General features: G+C 40.6%; 1 protein-coding gene across 6 annotated transcripts in view; it reads left to right on the top strand.

Moving 5' to 3' along the window:
- Positions 1 to 20,608, top strand: part of MARCHF8 (membrane associated ring-CH-type finger 8) — an 86,719-nt gene that overhangs the window by 12,195 nt on the left and 53,916 nt on the right. For all 6 annotated transcript variants that reach the window (XM_069019534.1, XM_069019538.1, XM_069019530.1 and 3 more), the window contains exon 2: positions 9,462 to 9,640. In XM_069019534.1, the coding sequence (XP_068875635.1) occupies positions 9,545 to 9,640 (96 nt within the window). In that variant the 5' untranslated portion in view covers positions 9,462 to 9,544. The remainder of the gene's footprint in view (positions 1 to 9,461; positions 9,641 to 20,608) is intronic.

Genomic DNA, 20,608 nt, shown 5'->3' with positions numbered 1-20,608 from the left:
CATCTGAAATCAGTTGCCTGGCCTTTAAACTACACCAGGGACACTTGAAAAATGTTAGGCGCATGCAGCCTTTTTAACCACCCAACAAATCCCATGGTAAGGTTGCAGCTGGAAGAGGCTGTCATGTTCTGGCACTGGAAGGGATTTAGTTCTGTTCACAGACCTGGACTCTGTCTGTGGGCTTTATACAGCTTTACTTTTTAATGATAATGCTATGACACAGAGGTTCTTAAACTCTTCATAGCGTAGTTTTCATGTTGAAATTGATTAGAAACACCGTGTTTGTCTGCCTAGCAACTTTCTCAAATAGATCTGGCAATTTTTTGTGACAATGCAGGTATGAAACTGAAAGAGTGACTCAGATGTGTAGTGCTGTTATTGTCTTACTGTAGCACTTCAGTCTGTGCTCTTGGTTGTGCCAGGTACTGTACATTACCATGGTAAGGAACAATACCACTCCAAAAAGCTATCTGTGTGGCTGAAATAGCCAGGAGGTGGGAAGTAGACATTCCATGGCACAGAAGTGGCTAAGCTGAAGAACTCAAATAATTTGCCTTCTTGAACCACAGCCAGTGAGCACACCTGTGTATTGGTGATACTTGAAATGAAGATGGGCAGCAATGTCAGGGCAGCTGTGGACTCCACTCCCCCAGCATGTTGTTCTGCCTGGAGCACAAGTTCTCATGCAGGTCACAGTACTGGTCCTTCCCATGTTGCCTTTTGCATGGGGGATTCTTGGACGTGACAGATGGACAGAGAAGGTATCAGCATGGAAAAAGATGGAAACATAAAGCCATTAAGGAGATATACTACGCCGGAGTATATTTCCCAATAAAAAGTTCTCACTGAAGTCTGTTATATTTGAATGACTCATGATATTTCCCTGTGTTTAAAATGTATTTAGAATTTTTAAATTTGGGGGATAACCAATGACTTGTGGTGGAGAGTTTGGCATCAGAAATCAGGTTACTTTAAAATGTGGGAAGTTACAGTTGTAAACAAACTCATTGGTGTCATGCAAGTAAGCAGAAGAATTGGCTACAGGATTCTTGGCACATTGCTCTTTTTACTCTACATTTGAACTTCTGAAGACCCTGGTTTTAGGCTCTTCAGTTGCTTTGAGCAAGTCCTAAAGAATGTGGTTTATCGATGTTTCTTCAGAATTTAAAGGTTTGTCATAGTGATCCAGAAATCTAGATTTTATTGAGGCTTCCATAGCAAAAACATGTTGTAACACAAACCTATAAATAAAAGAGTTACCTGACATTTGACTCGTAAATCGTTCAAAAGAAATACATTTTTATGAGCATGGCTTTGGAAGTTCCCTACTCACCCAAAGAAGGAATGATTTCATATTTCTTCAAAACACAGAATCATTTAATGAATAGTATATTCTTTTTACTCTGCCTTAAGAGAAGTGTTTTGCCTGGTAGCAGTTAAACAATAGTGAAGAATGTTGATTAGGTGCCTGTTGTTCATAAATGGGTTTTACAACTGTTCATCTGTGATGTAATGGAAAATAAGTGATGTAGCACAGAATTTTCTTTAAACTGCATCGTTGTTGTCTCTGTACAATATAGAATGTGAGCAATGTCCTCACTGAACAATGATGAGATTGTTCTGTTTCATCACTGTCTTGCATTGTAAATATTTACACTGTTTGAGAAATGCAGGCTTTTGTTGTCTTCAGTGTAAGTGTATGCATTTTCTAATTATTAATTTTGAAGATAAAACTACAGAGCAATTTTTCCTTGGATTTCAGAACTGATTTAGAGTTTTGTGAACCCCACAAGGATTATAATAGAGAATGAGAAAGTATCATACATTATGCATGGATGTTACATTGTATCATGTGGACTTGTGTGCTAGGCTAGAAATTTACCTGCAATACATGTTGGTGAAAATTTCTCTCTCTGGTCTATACATGTATTACTATGTCTCTTCTTCCATTGGATTATAATCTTCATTACATTTTCTCTTAAAAAATACCAATTGTCACATGGAGCGCTTTGCCAAATTGTACTGATCATCTGGGCGTTTTTCCCAATGGATTTGCAGTTATTCTGGAGGTCTGGGGTGTTGCCTTGTCCTTGACATCACTTGCTGTCTTTCCAAGGTATGTCATAGTTTTGTGGATTTTGGCTTTTGCGCATGAGTAGGAGTGAGGGGAGTGGGTTTGTATCCAGTAGCTGTACTGTGGATCCTCCTGTGCTGATTGCAGCATGATCTGCAGTTGCAGTCAACCAACTGCAGCAGTCGTGGTAGACCAGTGCCAAACCTGTGTTCACACTGTGATAGAATCCATGTAGGCTACTGCTGTGCCTTTCTTTTGGACATGCAATGAAGGAGGAAAGACAGCTTTCCTCAAAAACTGTAGAAATAGGCAGGGTACTGTGGCATGTTCTTCTCTGACAATGAGTATTATAAAGAAGCAAGTCTTCATATCTTCAAGAAAAATTCCGAGTTTTGTGGTTATGATATCCTAATTTTTGATCTGCAGGGTGGCTTCAGTGCCAAATTGGAGGGAAGAATGCCTCTTCTGGAGAGGGGCATTAATTTCTCAGGAAGCCAGTTTCTACTCATTCTGGGAGTTGATAGGATCATAGCTAAAAGTGATAAGGCAAGCCCCAGACAGGCTGTGATGTTATGTCCTGCTTGGAGCAAAGCTGCAGAGACTCACAGCTTGCTATGAGTGTGATTTATGTGCTAGACTTGCTCTGTTCAGAAGCACATCAGGACAGGAAGAGGTCTTTAATATGAAGGGGTGAGGAGAAATGGTGATTATTGAGGCTAGAGAGTGAATGGTACCCCCTTATGCAAATGGATTTGGGAATTCAATGGAGCAGGTAGAGGAAATTGCTGGCTGAGAAAACAGGAGCCCTGGCTGTTACCTCTCCCTGGCCTCCAGCATTAGGACTTCCCAATGTAGAGAATGAAACTCCTGCTTTACCTCTTTTTCTTTTTGCTTGTTGCAGTTAGAGACTGTCCCAGGGATTATTGCTGATATTATTATGGTCTATTTCATCAACAAATATGCAATGGGGGTTACTTAAAAATGTGTATGAACCAGCAGACCACTGATGCCAAAGAAATTTTGGATCTGTAGCAGGAGCTTACTGCCACAGGTGTGTATGGAGTACCTGGTGCTTTGTTCTTTCCACATCACATCAGGAATGATCAGTGATGCTTCTGATGCAGGCAAATTGCTATTAGTAGCAGAAGCAGACAAAAGTAATTTCTTTGTTTCTCAGGGGACTGTAATGACTCTATGTTGTGTTATTGTAACAGAGGGAAGTGACATTTGTTTTCCTGAAGTCTACCAAGCTAGTTCATAATTGCATTTGTCAGCTGAGTTGATTTGAAGGGAACAGTTTTTAAGGAACCTGTTTTTCAGAGGTCCAGATCCTGCTCAGCTTCCATTGAAATCATGGGAAGTGGTTGCTAAGAGCTCTGGGACTGTTATTTACTGAGACTGTAGTTTAACTGCCTGCTTGTCTAGTTGTATTATAATTGTAAAAATAATTTTATTCTTATTTTGAGAGGAGTTAGCCAGAGCTGGCAGATACTTCTGTTTCTCTCTGTATTCCTGTATATTGAGAAGCTTCCAAAGGGAAGATGGGGAACTTGCAGAAGAATCTCTTGTCCCCTTTCTAAGCTTTTCTTTTGATTTTAGCTACTCAATAACATGATTTAAAAATATATTAAAACTTTAAGTCTTGAAGCTGATTAGTTTTGGGACACTAGCAGGTGGAGGAAAGGAGGAACTGAGATAATAAAGGGAGAAGTTACAGCTAAGCTAGTAAACAGTGCGAGATATATGGGCAGACTCATAGCTGTAAATAGCAATAATCCCGAATTATGTCTGCCTGGTCTCAATACAAGGGTTATTTTCAGGGTTAGTACAACATTAGAAGTGAAATGTGAAAGGTACTGCAGGAAAGGAAGTGTTAGTTCCTCTCCCTTAAGCTCTCTTGATTAGATTTTTTTGTCGAGTTAACAAATGCATGTGAAGTGCATGAGGCTTGATAACATCTCTTAAATAATGCGGTTAACGAAGTACTGATTAAGCTACAGTAAACTAAAATGAAACACAGATGCAGGATCCTCTTTTTGAAAATGCACATCTGTCTTCTCTAGAAGAGGATTACATAAGATATATTAGTAAGGGAAGAGTCCTAACAAGCTCAAAATCAAATAAATAAAAACTTCAAACTGGAGCCAACACAAGCTGATAGAATTGGAAATACTTGCAAATGTGGAAAATGTAGTGTACAAAAAGTAGGCATAAGCTGTATCCATCTCAAATGTCAAAGGAACTAGGAAAAGTTAAGATGCACACAGGAATTGGCTAAGTCAGTGGATGAGGGCTTCTGTTACCTTCAGAACAACAATAAAAACACAAAATGAAAGGACTTTTTAAAATGGGGATTTGAGATTTCACATCAAGACCTCCAGCAGAAAAACAGATTCCAAATCTGCATTAATAGATTATTTCAAGTCCTATTATGAGGAAGTAAGCCATCTGATGAAGATGTTACACCATCTAGCAGCAGTCAGATTTCTTCAGGGAGTTTCCATTCTTCTTTGGGTTGGTCAGGTTTTGTGCCGCATAGAGGGGAAGTTTCAGAAGACCAGATTGCATGGCAACGATCCACAAAGTCCCAGAGCATAATTTTCAGCCTGCATCTGCAGGGTCCACTGCAGTCTACTGACTGATCTGTTCCATGGCAGGATTGTCACAGCAGTGGATGGTACTTCAGTGTCTGGATTATCTGGACATCAGTGATCTGTTGCCTTTTTTTTAACCTGCCCACCCTGCAACTGATTGTCAGAGCACTGACATAGGTGACGTTGCTCACCATCACTACTGAGGCTAGGGCAGTTGAAGAGAACCTTGGGGCAGACCAGAACAACCCACAGGTGAAATTCTTTCCCATTCCCTTTGGTTAGTGACTATCATCTTCCTTCTGGTATGGGTTTCAGGGCATATTTTTAATGCACATAAAGACATATTCTTTCAATCCAGAATACCTATTGTACTTTCAATAGGAAAGCATCTGACCTATTTGACAGCTGTATTTTTTCCCCTTCTGAGTAATACAAAGCATGTGCACACACCTACATGCATCCTTGGGATGCATTTCTTTTGGTAAGGCCCATGTTCATCTGCAGCCAGTGCCACTGCAGCTCCAGAGCTTCTGAAGTTTTCCATTATACACTGTGTAGCAAGGGAATATGATGGACTTTCTGAAGTATAAATGACCTAATAAAATCTGCTGTTCAGACTGCATGTTTGTAGACTCTGATAGGTGCCAAACCACAGACAGGAAGTCATGATTTGTGCTTACTTGCCCCAGTCCAGCTGTGAATCTTTGGAAAGGAGTAGTTTAGCCTTTGTTTTGGAATGTGTAATGGGCAGAGAGCTGCAGTAGGTGGCAGGTGAGGGAGGACTTCATCTGCATTCTTCCAATGGTACTTGACACTAACAATCCAGCAAGCTACAGATCATTTGGTTCATCTCATGTTCTTGCTGTCATTTGGGAAACAGATCTTGACAGGGTGGATGATGAAGGTGGGATTTCAAGTGGTTTCCCACCTACTTCTGTTCTATTGAGGTTTCCTGTTGTTGTCCCTTCTCATTGTTGAGGAATACATCTGGTGCAGGTAATTCAGTTTGTGAGGTGCAGATTGAGCTCTGGGTGGGAGCCTGAGACAAGAGACCATGAACTGCCAACCTCTTGGAAAACCGAGGGCATGAAGATGAGTGGTGCCAGTGAGGTAGGTGAATGGACACTGGGAGACACAGCAGGAGCAGGGGACTTGGGAGGAAGAGCCAGACTTTTGTGCAGGTAGACTGTGATGGGATAAAAACCCAGGGGCTTTGTTGAGGGTCCTCCTTGGAGGCGCCAGCTCAGGCTGTTTCTGTGTTACTGCACTGTGAATAAATGGCTTTGTGGAACAAGACATCTGAGACCCTGCCATGGGAAACCCCGTCTGACTGTGAGTGGGGTGTGCAGGGAGTCAAGCAGGGTTCTCGTGGGCTCATGGGAGCCGCCTGCTTTGAAGGGGCTTCAGTCCCAGCAGTGAAAGTCTCTGGTGTTGGGAGTGTGACTGCCAGAGAGTCTCATGGATGGTCAGACCGGAAGGTTTCCTTAACACCAAGTACTTCATGCTGATAACCCAGAAGAACCTAATTTTCTGCTTCTCTCAGATGTACTGTTCAGGGGAATGCCCCAGCTACCAGGCCCAAGTCATGTGCCTGCTTTTCCTTCCTTTTGTACCTCTCAGCTACCTTGAGAGATTCTGTCCTCTTTTCTCTGAATCTGACTGGTTTTGCTGCAGCTTTTGTTGTTCTAGCAACGTAGTGAGGACCCAGCCGGTGTGGTTCTAGGTGTCTGCAGGCATTTTTAGTGACTGTTTTGCCTGTCCTACAGAAAGCAAAACTGGACTACCTAGATGGGTGAAATCTTAGCTTCATTGAGCTTAGATCACCTGTGGGCTCTGCAGCCAGGATTTTGGCCTCTTTTGTCTTTTGAAATGCTACTTGTTTCCAAAGACTCTCTGGAAGGGCAGTATGGCTGGAGTCCATCTTTTAGGAACCAGTGTGGCTACAGAAAAGAGGAACAGTTGAACTTTTCAAGCTGTCCTCTGTCTTGGCATTCCCATGTGCCCAAGCCAGCTTTGCAGGAAGTTAGCAACCAAATAAAACACAGCGGAGGAGGAAGCTGAGCCCTTATCTGCCACCTCCTGGGCATTGGATGGAGATGTTGTAGTAATGAGGAATTCTCATTTTGTGTGAGGTATGGCCTGAATGTCTAACTGGAATCCTGAAAAGAAGGGACTACCTAGGAGCAGTCTCCTTGCCTTGGCATGTCTTCATTTTTGGTAGGCCCCCAGTTTGATGTGCTTCAAGTTTGGATCCCACTTTGCAGGTGCCCAGCTCCTCACCTTTGAATCAGGTAGGACAAGGAATTAATTTAGCTGTGGAATGTCCTGTGGAGCTTGTCATAACTTGCTTTGTGTTGGCTTTTCTGACGCCCTTGTCTGTTTGTACTCAGTACTGCAGATGGTCTGTTCATTCACGTAACTTTATCCTTTAACTGGTGCTGTGGAGTTAAAGTGCTTTACGTTGATACAGACAGAATTTGAGTTGTGTGCGTTGTTAGGAACTCAGCAGACTGGGGATGTGGCAGGGTGGCATCTGGGTTTAGTTTACAGCTTTCTCTAAGCCACCTTTGAACAAAGGCAGGCTTTATTAGAGCGTCTGCCAGGCTTCTTTACCAGAGGAAGGCTGTTTCACATCATCTTTGAATACCCAGTTGGATTATATCTGTTGTTTGAGCTCTTTCAAAGAATTCTAACACTTGCTGTCCTTGAAGTACCTGCAGAAAAACTGGTTTGACTTGTTTGCCATCATCAGAGAAGGTTAACTGTGTTTTCTAATAATTTTCCTTGTTCTCTTTACAGTCAAAATGTGTCCTTGCCTGCAAGCCCAGAACCCTTTTTGAGGGGGGGACACAGAGCAGGGTTGAATTCCTTCCATTTTGCTCTGTTATCACTGGCAATAGCACAGAAAGTATTACCTGGCATATTTTCATTGAAGCTTGACATTCTCTGGATTTAACTTCTCTGTTTTCTTGGGAAAATACCTTCCCTTCCTGCCTTGTTTATTGTGGTTTGATATTCCCATCTCAGCCCATGTTTATATTCCCTCTGGCTTGGCTCCTTTAGAGGAGGTAGCTAAGCAGGTGTGTGAAGGACCTGAAGAGGTTCTGTGTTTTCTCTTTATGCTGGGATTCAATAATGCTGGTAAATCCCATGTTTCCCTTTGTCCTCCAGTAAGGAAGTGTCCTTGGTGCTTGTTTATGCATAGTGATATATTTTACTTTTAAAGTAAGTGATGCCTGACAGTTACGGAGGCGTTGCCTTTAAAGCTCTCATGCGTGCTTTATGATGCACTGTCTTGGCCTCTATGGAAGTAACATAAATCCTGCCCACGTGTCAGTAAAGCTCTTGAACTTGGCTGAGTGCTCAATGGGCAAACAGCATCATGCAGCAGATGGAGAGTGTGACTGGGATGCAGCAGGCCTTGCATACATTTTTGGTTTTGTTCATGATTTGCTCTATGACCTTTGATAATTCTTTCCCCCTCAGTGCAAAGAGGATAGTGAACTATCATTCTCCATATAAAGTGCCTTGGAACATGTAATATTTTTTTCTTGTTGTTTAATCAAAAGCAGTTAAAATAGTTGATCCTGTTTTCATTTTATACAACTGCAGTACTCCTGTGAAGTCTAGTGGAAATAGGCCAAGCTTTCTAGGTTTTTGATTCCACGAAAGATGCTGAATGGTCTGGTTCTATCTTCAGAACTTCCAATTAAATGTTAAATAAAAAATGTGTGCAGTATTAAGTTAAGGGTATGCACTAAGTGCTAAGCTATACTACTTCCAAATTGCTAAACAACATAATACATAGGGCATTTATTTAGTCTCTGTTTTCTGCTTTTGCAGATTCAAAACCAGCCAAACAAAAAGTTGGTATGTTATGGAAACAGAAGAACAGTGCATTATTTAGTTTATTTATTATAGTCCCTGCTGTGGTGATGCCCTTTTAATCTGTTCTTTAAACACAATTGATTGTGTCTCATTTGTGGTAAGTTACATTCCAGATAAGCACTCCATGATGTTACATGTTTCAAAAAGCTTTTTATTTAATGAACTTCACTAATCTAATAAAAGGTATGGTTAATTACGCCTGCCTTTCAGATTAGCATGGCCAATTTTGGCTAATTTGTCTATCACTATCTTTCCTATGTGTAATGCTTCCCTGTTATATTAGTAAAAAAAGGATAAAGTGTGTGTAGTCCATCCAGTGAATTCACAATCCCTGGTGAGGGATTTTATTTATATTAATCTCTAACAGTCTTAGGAAGGGAGCATCTCACATGATACGTCTTTCATCTGACAGTGGTACATGTTTATAGAAATGACAAGAGTCAAATGCAGGCTATTGCCTGTTTTTAGCCAAAATTACAGCATCTGCTTTGTTTTAGGATGACTCCTGAGGCAATTCAATCCAGTATGGTGGTGTTGGCAGTTTAGGAAACTTACTTGTATGAGCTTTGCTCTCTGCACCTTCAGGTAGCATGCTCAGCTTGGAGAGCTGCTCTTCCTCCTTCTCCCTATCCAAGCAGATTCAAGCATGACCCCTGCCCTCTAGCTCTGCTCTCAGAATGCTTTCAGAACTGGTTGAGAATTTATTTATTCATTTTGCATTAATTTTGCTCTGACCTGTCTAGTTTAAATTGTTTAAAATTTCTGTGTCTCTTCTCACCCAGCCAGTGCACCAAAACCCAGAGAAAATAAGAGATGGGTGTTGGTCCAGTGGATGGCGTAGCTTTGGTTTAGAAATTACTGCATTTCAAGCTACTTTAACATCATCTAATATTTTTATTTTTTAGTTGCAAGGCCTTACAATGGTACAGAATGAGCACTGCCTTCAAGCCTCCTTCCTGTAAATGAAAGGACCAAACAAGGCGGTGTGATGAACATGCCACTGCATCAAATCTCTGTCATTCCAGCTCAGGATGTTACCTCTTCCAGAGTCTCCAGGAGCAAGACCAAAGAAAAAGAGGAACAGGTACTGTCAGATACGCTTAATTTTCAGAGGAAGTTATCTAAGTATAAAATGATAGAGGTTAGCAGATCAGACCTGATTCTGTTCCAAAGCCCCGACTCCTTGTGTTACGGCTGCTTTTAGTGAGGACAAATGCTACCAAATTATCTCCTTATTCTTGTGTTTGCTGTTTTAAAGTAGCTGGCTGTAAAATTCTAGAGATTGCTGTTGAGTAAATTCTGCAAAATGCAAGCTACAGCCATCTATTTTGCATAAGAATTCAAGGCAGACAGGGATTTGGATGATGGCTCTAATTCCATTATTGTAGAAGTTATTACAGGTGTATTTAAAGAAAAGTTACATGAAACGTGAACCTCTGTATGTAGCCATGCATCCTGTTTTCCTTTGATCTCAGTAGCATGTAGTAGCTGTGTTGTATTTCATAATGACTAGACTATCACAAGGAGGGCTCTAGACACGTGTGTACATACTGTACTGTGTTATGGAATATGAGTTGTACTCTTAATTTGGCAGCGTGTGTGGGTGGAATCAATCTGAGGTCTTGCTGTGGTGCTAATGCAAAAGTATCTGAAGAATCTACTGATTATAAGTCAGTAAAATCCAATCAATACACTACTTAACAGTTTTTAATAGCATACTATGTGTAGCCTTCACATGTCAACCTTATTTATCCCTGGACTGTGTCTCTGATCCAGCCCAAAGACGTTAATGTGCATTGTGTACAGTGTACACTGTATTGCATTGATCTGATATTATCTGTCAGTTCCACAGAAACCTCTTTGTGGTTTTTTAGCTTTAACTTAAAATGAGGTCAAGAGAACATTCATGTTAAGGTACAGCTGCAGGGTTGGCTTTCTGGACTCCTCAGCAGTGGTTAACTATGAGGAGGTCTAGACTGGTGCTGATTACAGACACGATGTAGCTAATGTAAAAGGGACTAGAAAGGCACTGTCGTGTTACAGAAAGGGATTCACCAACACTAACTTTGAGTAGGGTGCAAGAGTTATTGCTGATGTGTTGGGATCATTTGCCCTGACTACCTGTCTCATTTGACAGCTGTCCAGATTGTACCTACCAAAGTCACCAGTAAAAATAAACTGTCCTAATACTGGCTTTTTTGAGTCTTTTCCTTAGTAACATCTTAAAATGGATTCTAGCCCTTCAGATTCTTAAACCAGTAATTAATGAGGCTGGCACACTGCTGCTTTTGGTTACCAGGACTAGGCAAGAAGTTACTGTTACGGAGGAGATGCTCTAAATCTATGAAGCACCTTGTCTCAGGAGTCTGCTGGAATCTGTTGCTTCCTGCCTGTCACATACAGTTACTGTCTGGGCAGCTCCCTAGGTAAGAGGGCACTGCTGTTTCTTCCCTTTGGTGCTCTCCCATATAGTAACTGTATGTGCTGAGTGAGACAGCTCCTTTGTCAAATGCAGGGCAGTGCTGTGAAGTTACTACCCTGCTCTGGGGTGATGGAGGTTAGGAGACAGATCAGAACAACTTGTGCCTCTAACCATGCAGTGGGCCTGGAAGTGAGAGTCCTAACTCTCCTTCTAAACATGCTTTTTATTTTGAACACAGTGACTTTGGTGTTAACAAATCTCCCCTGTGCTTCCTTCATGATAACTAGTTGAAATGTTGATTATTGTTCCCCTTGCAGGGTTGCTGTTATATTTTCATGCCTTAGCATGTTAGAAACAGAACCAAATACTTGTTTACACATGAGCAACACTGAAGAGGAAGTGGGACCGTGCAAGCAATAGATTAAGCAAACTTGGAAACACTTCATGTTTTCCAAGTCTTGTCCTTCCTGTCTCCATCAGCACATTCATTCATCCCCGGGTGTCCTGCATTCTGCCAAAACTACAACTGGAGCAGCTGAACCTCTGGGTGAGCTGCCTGCTGTCCCTGATGCACAGCTGTACTGACACCATGGCTGCCCCTGTGCACATGAGCCTGGCTTTTATACTCCGTTCCTCACTCCTGCTTCTGGTGTTAAGCTTTAGTGCTGGATCTTAAAAATGAGCTGTAGGGCAGTCAGGTTGTTAATGTGCTGACTTTGACCAATCCAGTTAATTTTTCACATTGCATCAGTTAGGATGTTACCGGTACTTTATAGTCAGAGTCCCTGTTAATTCTTGGATGCAGTCAAGACTCACTGGCCAAGACTGTGAGTTTTGCTCATATTTGAAGAATACAGTAAAAGGGAGATGGGATGCAAAAGAAGAATTTCTAGATTATCCTTGCCATATTTTCAGTCAGATTTTAGTTTCAAAATGCCTGCTTTCTGTTGAGATAGCATCCACTCCAAGATAAAGAGCAGCATGCAGCTGAACGTGATCCTGTGTTGGGCAAATCTGCCGAGCAGCTGTAGGTAGTTGTTGTGCCCTAGATTATATGTACTGTACAAGCCATGGATACTAAGTAAAACTGAGAAAGAAGATGTTACAGTACAAAGTCAGTGTAACTTCAATACTTTAATATTTCAGTTGCATTCCCATTAGACAACATAGGTTACAGCTATTTCGTTGTGGTTGGCCTAGGCACAGTTCTTATGTCTGCAAAGACGTAAAATAGTCTTTGAGAAAAAAGTGCAACATTTCACAGTTTGATTCAAGTTTCATGATTTTCTTACCTTACCTTTATTATGTAATAAGAATAGTAAATTTCTTACCTTTTCTGTGCAGGAACAGTAAGTAACTCAAACAAATGTGTACACTGTAGTCTTAAAATATTTTGAGTTGTACAAAGCCACTTGACAATCTGAACAAAATCAAACAAACCACAAACCACAATCAAAACCAATAGTACTACTTCACAGATAAATACGTAGGTTTGCTTTGTAGTACCAAGCTTCTTAGACCAAGTGCATTTCCAGGTGTGCACTTCATAGATTGAGCAGACTCATATGCATATCTCTCCTATTTATTAACAAGCTGTGGCTAAAGCCAAGGTGAGTGTCATCTAGCAGATGAAATTTTGTCTTGCTTTCATTTTTGCTATTTCAAACCAGACCTTTGGTTTGTTGGTACCTATATTCTGCACTGTGGGAAGTCCTTTGGAGGAAAGGCTCAAGAAGCACAGCAGCAGAAAATGAAGGACCAATGTACCTAGAGAGAGAACTTCTACCAGTCTCTGAAAAATCAGTGTTTCTCCTATTCCTCAGAATATGCCTTATATTCTGCTATCTTTTGTGATGATGGATGTGGTTAGTTATTCATATATGTAGTAGAGTTGCAGAGGAAAAATTCTCAATCTGAACAGTACAGATCTCTTAGTATTTCTTCACTTCTATGCTTCTGGTCAAGATGTAGCTCTTGTATTTCAGGTTAAGGCTTGGTTTTATTCTAGTTTTCCTTGCTACAAGAGCAGATTTTCTGGACTAATGATTTGTGACTAAGTGAAGAACAGCAAGAAATCCTTAGCACCTTCATCATTACAATCCAGTTTCTCAAATTGAGTGATGTATAATACCTAACTGAGTGATGTATAATACCTAGGCATGCCTCATGGCAGATTAAATTGTAGATTCAAAAGCTGTGGAAGACTGGCAAAAATCATATTGAATTTGAAGAAGTGTTAAGAGGAAAGGCTTTTGCCTACCATTTCTGGCCTAAGTCCTCAGTGATACATATACATACCAGAGCCTGGTAGATTCAGGTTGATGTAATTTTCAACATTTAAAGTAGTTGAAATCTGAGGTTAGAAGCAGTATTTCATGAAACTTTGTCCGTTTCCACAGTAAAAATACGGAAGGTCATAAAGGGATTATTACTCTTGCATTTAACTCAGATGAACTGATAGCTTTAAGGGCTATTAATAACCATCATTAGCTTCTTACTTACCCTTCACTAGGAATAGTTTCATGCTGACTTGATGTTAGGGAGAGTCATTCTATTGTGTGTCAGAAGCCACAACCCCCTTGCCCCTGTTTTGTGGGCAGTATGTTGGCAGCAAGGTTTCCTAGCGCATGCAAAAGCAAACAGCTCTTGGGATCTGATGGGAAACAAGGAAATGATGCTGGCATGTGATTGAGGTGTTGTTCTGGGTTTGTTTTGTTATAGCACAGTCTTTTTGAGGGCTTTGTGCCTTCCTCACTGAAGTGCACTGATATCTGCTGCAAATTGTTAGTAAGTGTTACTGCAGTGAGTGAAGCTCCCTCAGCAATAGCTTTTCACTGCTCTTACAAAAATGTACACCAACCCTGGCCTCCTATGCTGTGATCTCTTCAGATCTCATAAGCAGATCAGGGATAGGTGGGATCAGTGTTTGAATGAGAGATCATGAGATGCCAGTGCAAGTCATTTTTGGGCACAATACTGTTTCTTCTCAATAGTATCAGCCTGGGAATCAATACCCAGTTGTCATCAAAGATCACACAGCATTTATCACAGAAGCAGATCAATGTTCTAGTCAGATTTAAACTTGATGATTCCAGTTGATCAGCTGAAACTCCCTTCTGGTCACGTCTCTTGTTTTCTAAGTGCTGTGTAGTATAACTGGCTGTTACATGCTCAGCAGAGATGCTGTGATTGTCCCTGATCTATCCAGGTACTTCTCAAAGCTGTCAGCTTGAGCATATACTGAGTGCCTCATTTGTCTGGATGAAATTATGGTGAGAGAAGTACATTGTGGTGTATCTTTGTAGAGTTCTTCTGCCTTTGTAATGATCTCTTGCATCCTGTAACAGGAAAGGTAATGTGGCCTATTGATTCAAATAAGCCACATCTTAGTGGAAAAGCAGGACTTGGGGGAAAAAAAAGGCAAGAAATGCATTTTGCAAGAATTTGTAGTCACAGAGCAGTTTCTCAAGGTGTGTGCTTTGTATTGTTGAATCTAGAGTGACACTTCGAAAGCTGTTTTTAAGGTACAGAAGCGCTCTGACTTTTTCCATTCACTTTGTGGACTTTGAGCTGTGAATGAGATCTCTGCGTGGCTGAATTCAGTCCAAATACTCAGACTTTGTAAGGCTCTGTGTGTGTGTGTTTGGTTTTGCTTGCCCATTAAACCAAATCATTCATTCAGCCGCCAGGCTCTAAATCCTTCGAGAATTTTACTCCTTATTTTTTTTGTGCTGTGATTTGTGTCTTTATGTGTAACTATGTCATATATTAATACTGGGCCTGGCATTTTTCCCTTCTTAAGTTTGCTTTGTATAGAAACTGGCTAACTATGGAAGGATTTTTTTGTCTGAATATTCTTTTTCTCTTCTGTGAGAAGCAGAATGTACTTCTGCTGTACTGCTTATAGGCATAGGCTCAGAGTGGGAATTGTGAAGACCTTTCCTGACAATTCAAATCTTGACTTTTACTTGGTGTGTTTTTCAATGGATCATAAGGCATTTCTTAGAAAAAGTTACACTTTCCACTCTTCCTGCCTCTTGGCAGCTTAAGGGCTTTTTTGTTCTGTCCCATGTGTTCCAGCAAGAGCACGACTTACCTCACCTTTGGTGTGGTACCTGGAAAACTGTCAAGAAGAGCACAGAGTGCAGCTAGGCCTAAATTAAACCAGGTCTGTAATTTGGGATTTGTTTTTGTCTTACCATCCTGCTAGATGGTATTGGGCGAATCGTTTGGGTTCTTGTGCTGTCCTGACTTCCATCTGTGAAAGAGGGCTGGCATTGCTGACTAGCCTTGTAAAGAACTTCAGGTGTATGGATAAAAGCTGAGCACCTGGAAGTCTTTGCCCCTATGTCCTTTGAGATGTCTGCTTTGCCAGAGTCCCAGTCTGCAGATGGTTGTGCTGATGGCCCAAAGCTCTGCTGCAGAACATGGTGGGCATGGGGTATGTGGAGAGCAGAGGGGTCTTCCCCCTGAAGGTGAGCATTGCTTGATCTTGGTCGTGGTGAACGTGCAAAATGTTGTGACTTTCCTGAACTACTTCTGCTCTTACTATGCTTGAGTGCAGGATGAGAAGCTGGTCCTCTCGAGCCCTACTCTTACAAGTTAGTACATGCTGCTTTCCAGCAAACCCCAATGAAGGGAGAAAAGAGGAGGCAGGAAGTGGGAGGGAGGGGATGGTATGGGAGGGAACTGCTCCCGCTTGAGCAGTCCTAACAAAAAAGTCAGATCACGCCATTTGATTCTGCATTGTGTTTGTTTTGGAGTGTGTACAGCATGTGTGTGTGAGGAAAGGAACAGATGGCTGCTGAGTGGGGATGAATTACAAAAGACAAAGTGTGGGAAGTGATTTCTGAAAGGGTTTTGAGGGAAAAGAGGAGAAAACTCTTTCTTCTAAAAATTCAGTAAACATTATGAAAACTAACAGCAGAGATACAGCAGCAGAGTTTTAGGTAGTGATTCTTCAGAGAATAAACTTTGGTAGTTTCAGATTTTGCTGTTTGGTTATAATCACTCATTTATATACACTCTCTGTTTTAACTTTCCTTACTGCATGTGAACTCCTTACTTTGATGTCTCAAGACCAGAAACTTAGAGTTAATGATTACAATCTGTAGCTGTCACATTAACCTGAATATTAAATCACCTCTCCGATATTAACAAAATCTGTCTGGCTTTCATTAGCAGCTCACTTTAAAAAAGTTGAGAGTCATTCTTTAAAAAATACTATACTCTAAAACAAGTGCTGATGCTGTTTAATTACATGATAGTCATGTATGTTTTGGTGGTGGTTTGCAGGTCTGTTTCTCGTGTATGTTAATGTGCAACAACTTTCCATAAAGGGAGCCCTGGATCTGAGCTCATGACTTTAAAGTTTATATTTTTTCTTCCCTGGCAGAAGCACACTTGTTTGTTTGCCTTCTAATGAGATGTGTGTCAGTCATAACCCCACAGTGTTCTATATGTGCATATAAATAAGTACCTGTGTTGCTGACATCATCACAGCTCCACAAAGACATTAGTCAAGACTTGATTGTAGTGATTTTCATCATCCATTGGCTGTACTGTTTCTTTAAAGTGAGACTGTCAGATTCCTGCAAACTGATTTTTAAAGTTTATTTATTAAACGTAATTTCTGTAAATGAGACACCCCAGAAGTCCAGATGTTTTTTCCTCCTGTAGGATGTTTTGCCTCATGCATTGATGCATAATGAATGACTTTGGTGATTTGATCTTTCAGACAGATGTGTTTCTGTGCCTGGTGAAATAAAATAGGTTGGGTTTTGAGTTGTTTTCTAGGGTGTTTTGTTTTGGGCTTGTTTTGAGAGAAGAACGAAGACTAACAATTCTGCCAGGGAGGCATGGTGTAGTACTTGAACCTCAGGGGGTTTTAAAACTGTGTCTAACTTTAGGCTGCTGATTCCCTTTAAACCCTGCACCCCAGTGGTTTACAGGTAAAACTTCTGCAAAATTATGTATAGGCTTAGATTTGCACCTTGAATTTAGCTAATTCTACTTGGCCTTTATGCCATTTATGAATAATTTTTGACAGGGGCAGGAGAAGTTGTTCTTCAGAAATTGCTTCTCCCTGCTTTGCTGAAATATAAGCTCTTAGGAGTACAGCCTTCTAAGTCAATACTTCTCACACCTGGAAACAAAATCCACCTTTGGGATTCATTTAGCTTTTCTTGGTCCCAGAAGTGATGGTCTCTCATCTGCTACTAAATATGTTTCTCTCTGACAGCAGACATAGCTCCTGTTTTAGGAAATTTCTTATGGAGATTTTCTCATGACAGCCACAAGTCAAAGCATATTTTTATTGCTGAGCAAGCCCATATTGTGTATTCTATGAGGTCAGTGGCTGAAATTCAGAATTTCATTTTTTAGCAGTCAAGAACTGAATTTCAAAGACAAAGGAAAGAGCGGAATCACCTATTTGTTGAGGTTTATTTACATCCCAGTCCTCTCTTCCTGTAAATAAACACTACTTTAATGTTGATGAAAATGAGGAAAAGTGGCCTGTTTATAATTTTTTCATTTGCTTAAATGTAGACTGCATCTGATTGCTTGTGCACCTTAACTACAGGTGGCTGTTAGTGTAAAGGAGAGGATTGTCCTTGAGTCTGCAGCATTTGATTTCAGCCCTGTGCTAAGTAAGCACTGCATGTTTCCACCATGTTCTTTAAGGGTACAGCATCTCTGGTGTTCCTGGAGGCAAGAATCTGGGGCTGTGTCACCAACTGCTCTGCACACATGTTGTGCATCTGTCAGGGTATCTGGAAGTGGGTGTGTTTAGCACAGATATTCATATACTCAGATTCTTTAAGTGTGGAAGCAATTTTTGGTGTATTTTTAACATTAGAACATTTTCAGTAATAAACTTGCATCTTGTGCTTAGGTTTTTCAGAGACCTTAAAATAATGAACGTACATCTAAATTTTTTGTGTAACCTACTGAGTTCTATATCAAAGCTGGATTTGGAGTCACAGATTTCCAGTGTGCCTTACTACCTTGAAGGATAATTGTATTTCCTACTCTTCAGTACGTACACCTTGGAGAATCACTGCTGTAGGTGTCACAGATGTAGAAGTATTTATGGCTATTTCTATCTAAAAAATCAGATTTTTTTCTAACGTTCAAGTCAAATTCAATTTCTAGTGTGTAGTTGGGTTCATTATTTAAGCATATTGTATATAATATCTTTTGATAATTATGCATTGGCATAAAATTCTTAAAAGAAGTATGAAATTATCCTTTTCCTAGAATTTAGATAGAGGAGCCTAAAAAAGATGTTTTAAAAGTTTAAAAGAGGCCAATCTTGGCATTTTTGAATATCAGCTAATCAATTTACTTATTTTTCCTGTAAAGTGGTGAAGGGGCAGCCTTGTAATGCATTGGTAGCTTTTCCTGAATGGAAAATTGCAGACCCCAGAAGTGTTTTAGCCAGCTGTGTCTAGATGCACAAATCCCATGTCAGTTGTAAAGCTTCTCCTGGCAATCATCTGCCTGCCTATTTCTAGTAATATTCCCAAGCAGTAGATGCCACAGGAGGTGATTTATGGATTGTTCAGGTTGAAGCAATGTGTGTTTGCCTCAGCCGGTGGCTTGTGTGATACTTTTTTGCTTTATATTTTATGCATAATAACAGTGAAAACTTTTGGTTGACCCCAGAGAATACGGAAGAGTTGTTTGGGCTTTGTTTCCCTCCAGTATTCTTTAGGTTTGTTTACTGTTATTCAGATGACTGAAAGCACGTTAATTTGGGTAAAGATTACAAGGCAGCCTTGTATGCAAGGAAGTGAAACATTTGCTAATTTTTGCATCTTAATTTCTCTGAGCTGGCTAACATAACAGTTAAGCAACTTCGTTCTGTGTGAAATACTGGAATGTGGCATCCTCTTTGGCTACTAATAGGTTTCAGGTACTCCAGAGACACTGGAGTTACTGCAACATCCACAGGCAGATTTGTGGTAGTGACCCCTAAATGGGATCTTCCTGTTTTCGTGCACCACAGTTGGGATATTTGGGAGAAGTGAAGCACAGCCTCATACCTGTAAACTTTAAATCATAGCAATTTTAAGTTGTGACAAGGGAAGAACTGGGGTACTTCATGGAAACACCAGCAAATTAGGACCAGTGGGTACAGCCAGTGCTAATTTGTGCTTAAGCCAAGATACCTTCTCCCTTAGAGCTGGGAATAGGACTGAGCTGGTTCTCTTCTGTGATTAATATGAAAAACTTGACTATTTGGCTTAAAACTGCTTCAAATCACCAAGCAAAAAAAATCTGTATCACTATACAATGATGAAGTTCATGCAGAAGGGGGACAGGTATGTTGGAGTACAGATTAAATTTTTTTGAAAACACCTATTTTGTATGTTTTTAATATGCAAAGCAGAACATACATATCTATATATATAAATATATTAATTATTTTTAGACACTGGTAATAAAGGGCTAATTGTCCCAATTCCTAGACTAGAGTCAACATAAAAGTAGCACCTCCCACCCCCAAACCCTTTCCCATCAGTGTGGTTCAAAATAGCTTGTTTTATTTTAATGATTCCTTTGAGGTTTGTGACACTGAAGGCCAGCAAGGGTGACCACATTTGACTTGGAATGACCTGTGTGACGTTGCATGTAGCTACCCCTGTACATTGAACCCGTAGCTCCTGGTGTTTGGAAGTGGCACTTTAGCTTCCAGCCTTGATTTGACGATGACAGGTAAAGCTTCTGTCATACTTTGTAGTTTGTTTCCATGCTAGTCACCATCACAGTGCACAGAAACCATGGCTTCAGCTGCTAGTTGCTAGTAAGTCTTTCTTGACTAATTGAACTGGGCTCTTAAATTGTGCTTTTGGACCTATCTCTGTGTTAAAAACAAGTGAGGTCATGCACTTTCTAGATAAACTTACAGATAAAATTCTGGAATCTTACCCAGTAGGGTGTTTCCATCAGCCTTGTAAATGGGGCAGGGGGAATGAAGGATAGAAAGATATCCTTTTGGGGTCTCTCTTGTCCTGTTTGAAAGTAAAGGTTGGGAGACTGGAAAAGCCTTAATTAAAAGGTCTTAATTAAATTAAAGTCTTAATTAAAAGGCAAGGTGTGCTGCTCTTGCTGATAGGGTTTTGGTGGCTTTCCAGTTTTTGTCCTCCCTCTGTTCTTCAACACTACCTTGGCAGTTCAGAGGGAAAGCTGAAAACTCTGCTTGCTGTAGTGCAGGGATGAATGGCCTTAATCCTGTCCTCAAACCCCATTCAGGTTCTCATTTCCACTTGTCACTTCACTACAGCTTTCTATAGCTAATCCTGTACTGTACTTCTGCTTTATAAGCTGAAATCCGTATAATTTGCAATCACAGCCTGTGTCACTTTGGCGAAAATAAAAGGCAGTTTTAGTACTGTGGGGTTTTTTCCCCAAATCAGTTTCACATGCTCAGTACCTGTGAAGTGTCTGTAAGCCTTGTCAGCCTGCTAAGCTTTGTGTTACCTGTAAATATAACTGGCAGAGACTTTCTTATGTTGTTTTTTGAAAATTAATTTCCAGATGATTATTGAAAATATTGGCTGATGCCTCGCTTAGCACCAGTCTTGTGGAACCAAGTGTCTTTATTTGATTCTGTGTTGATAAGGC

The sequence above is a fragment of the Aphelocoma coerulescens genome, chromosome 6, assembly GCF_041296385.1.
Source record: "Aphelocoma coerulescens isolate FSJ_1873_10779 chromosome 6, UR_Acoe_1.0, whole genome shotgun sequence".
Lineage (NCBI taxonomy): Eukaryota > Metazoa > Chordata > Aves > Passeriformes > Corvidae > Aphelocoma > Aphelocoma coerulescens.
Note: the sequence above shows the minus strand (reverse complement) of the source record. Positions and strands in the feature narration are given on the sequence as shown.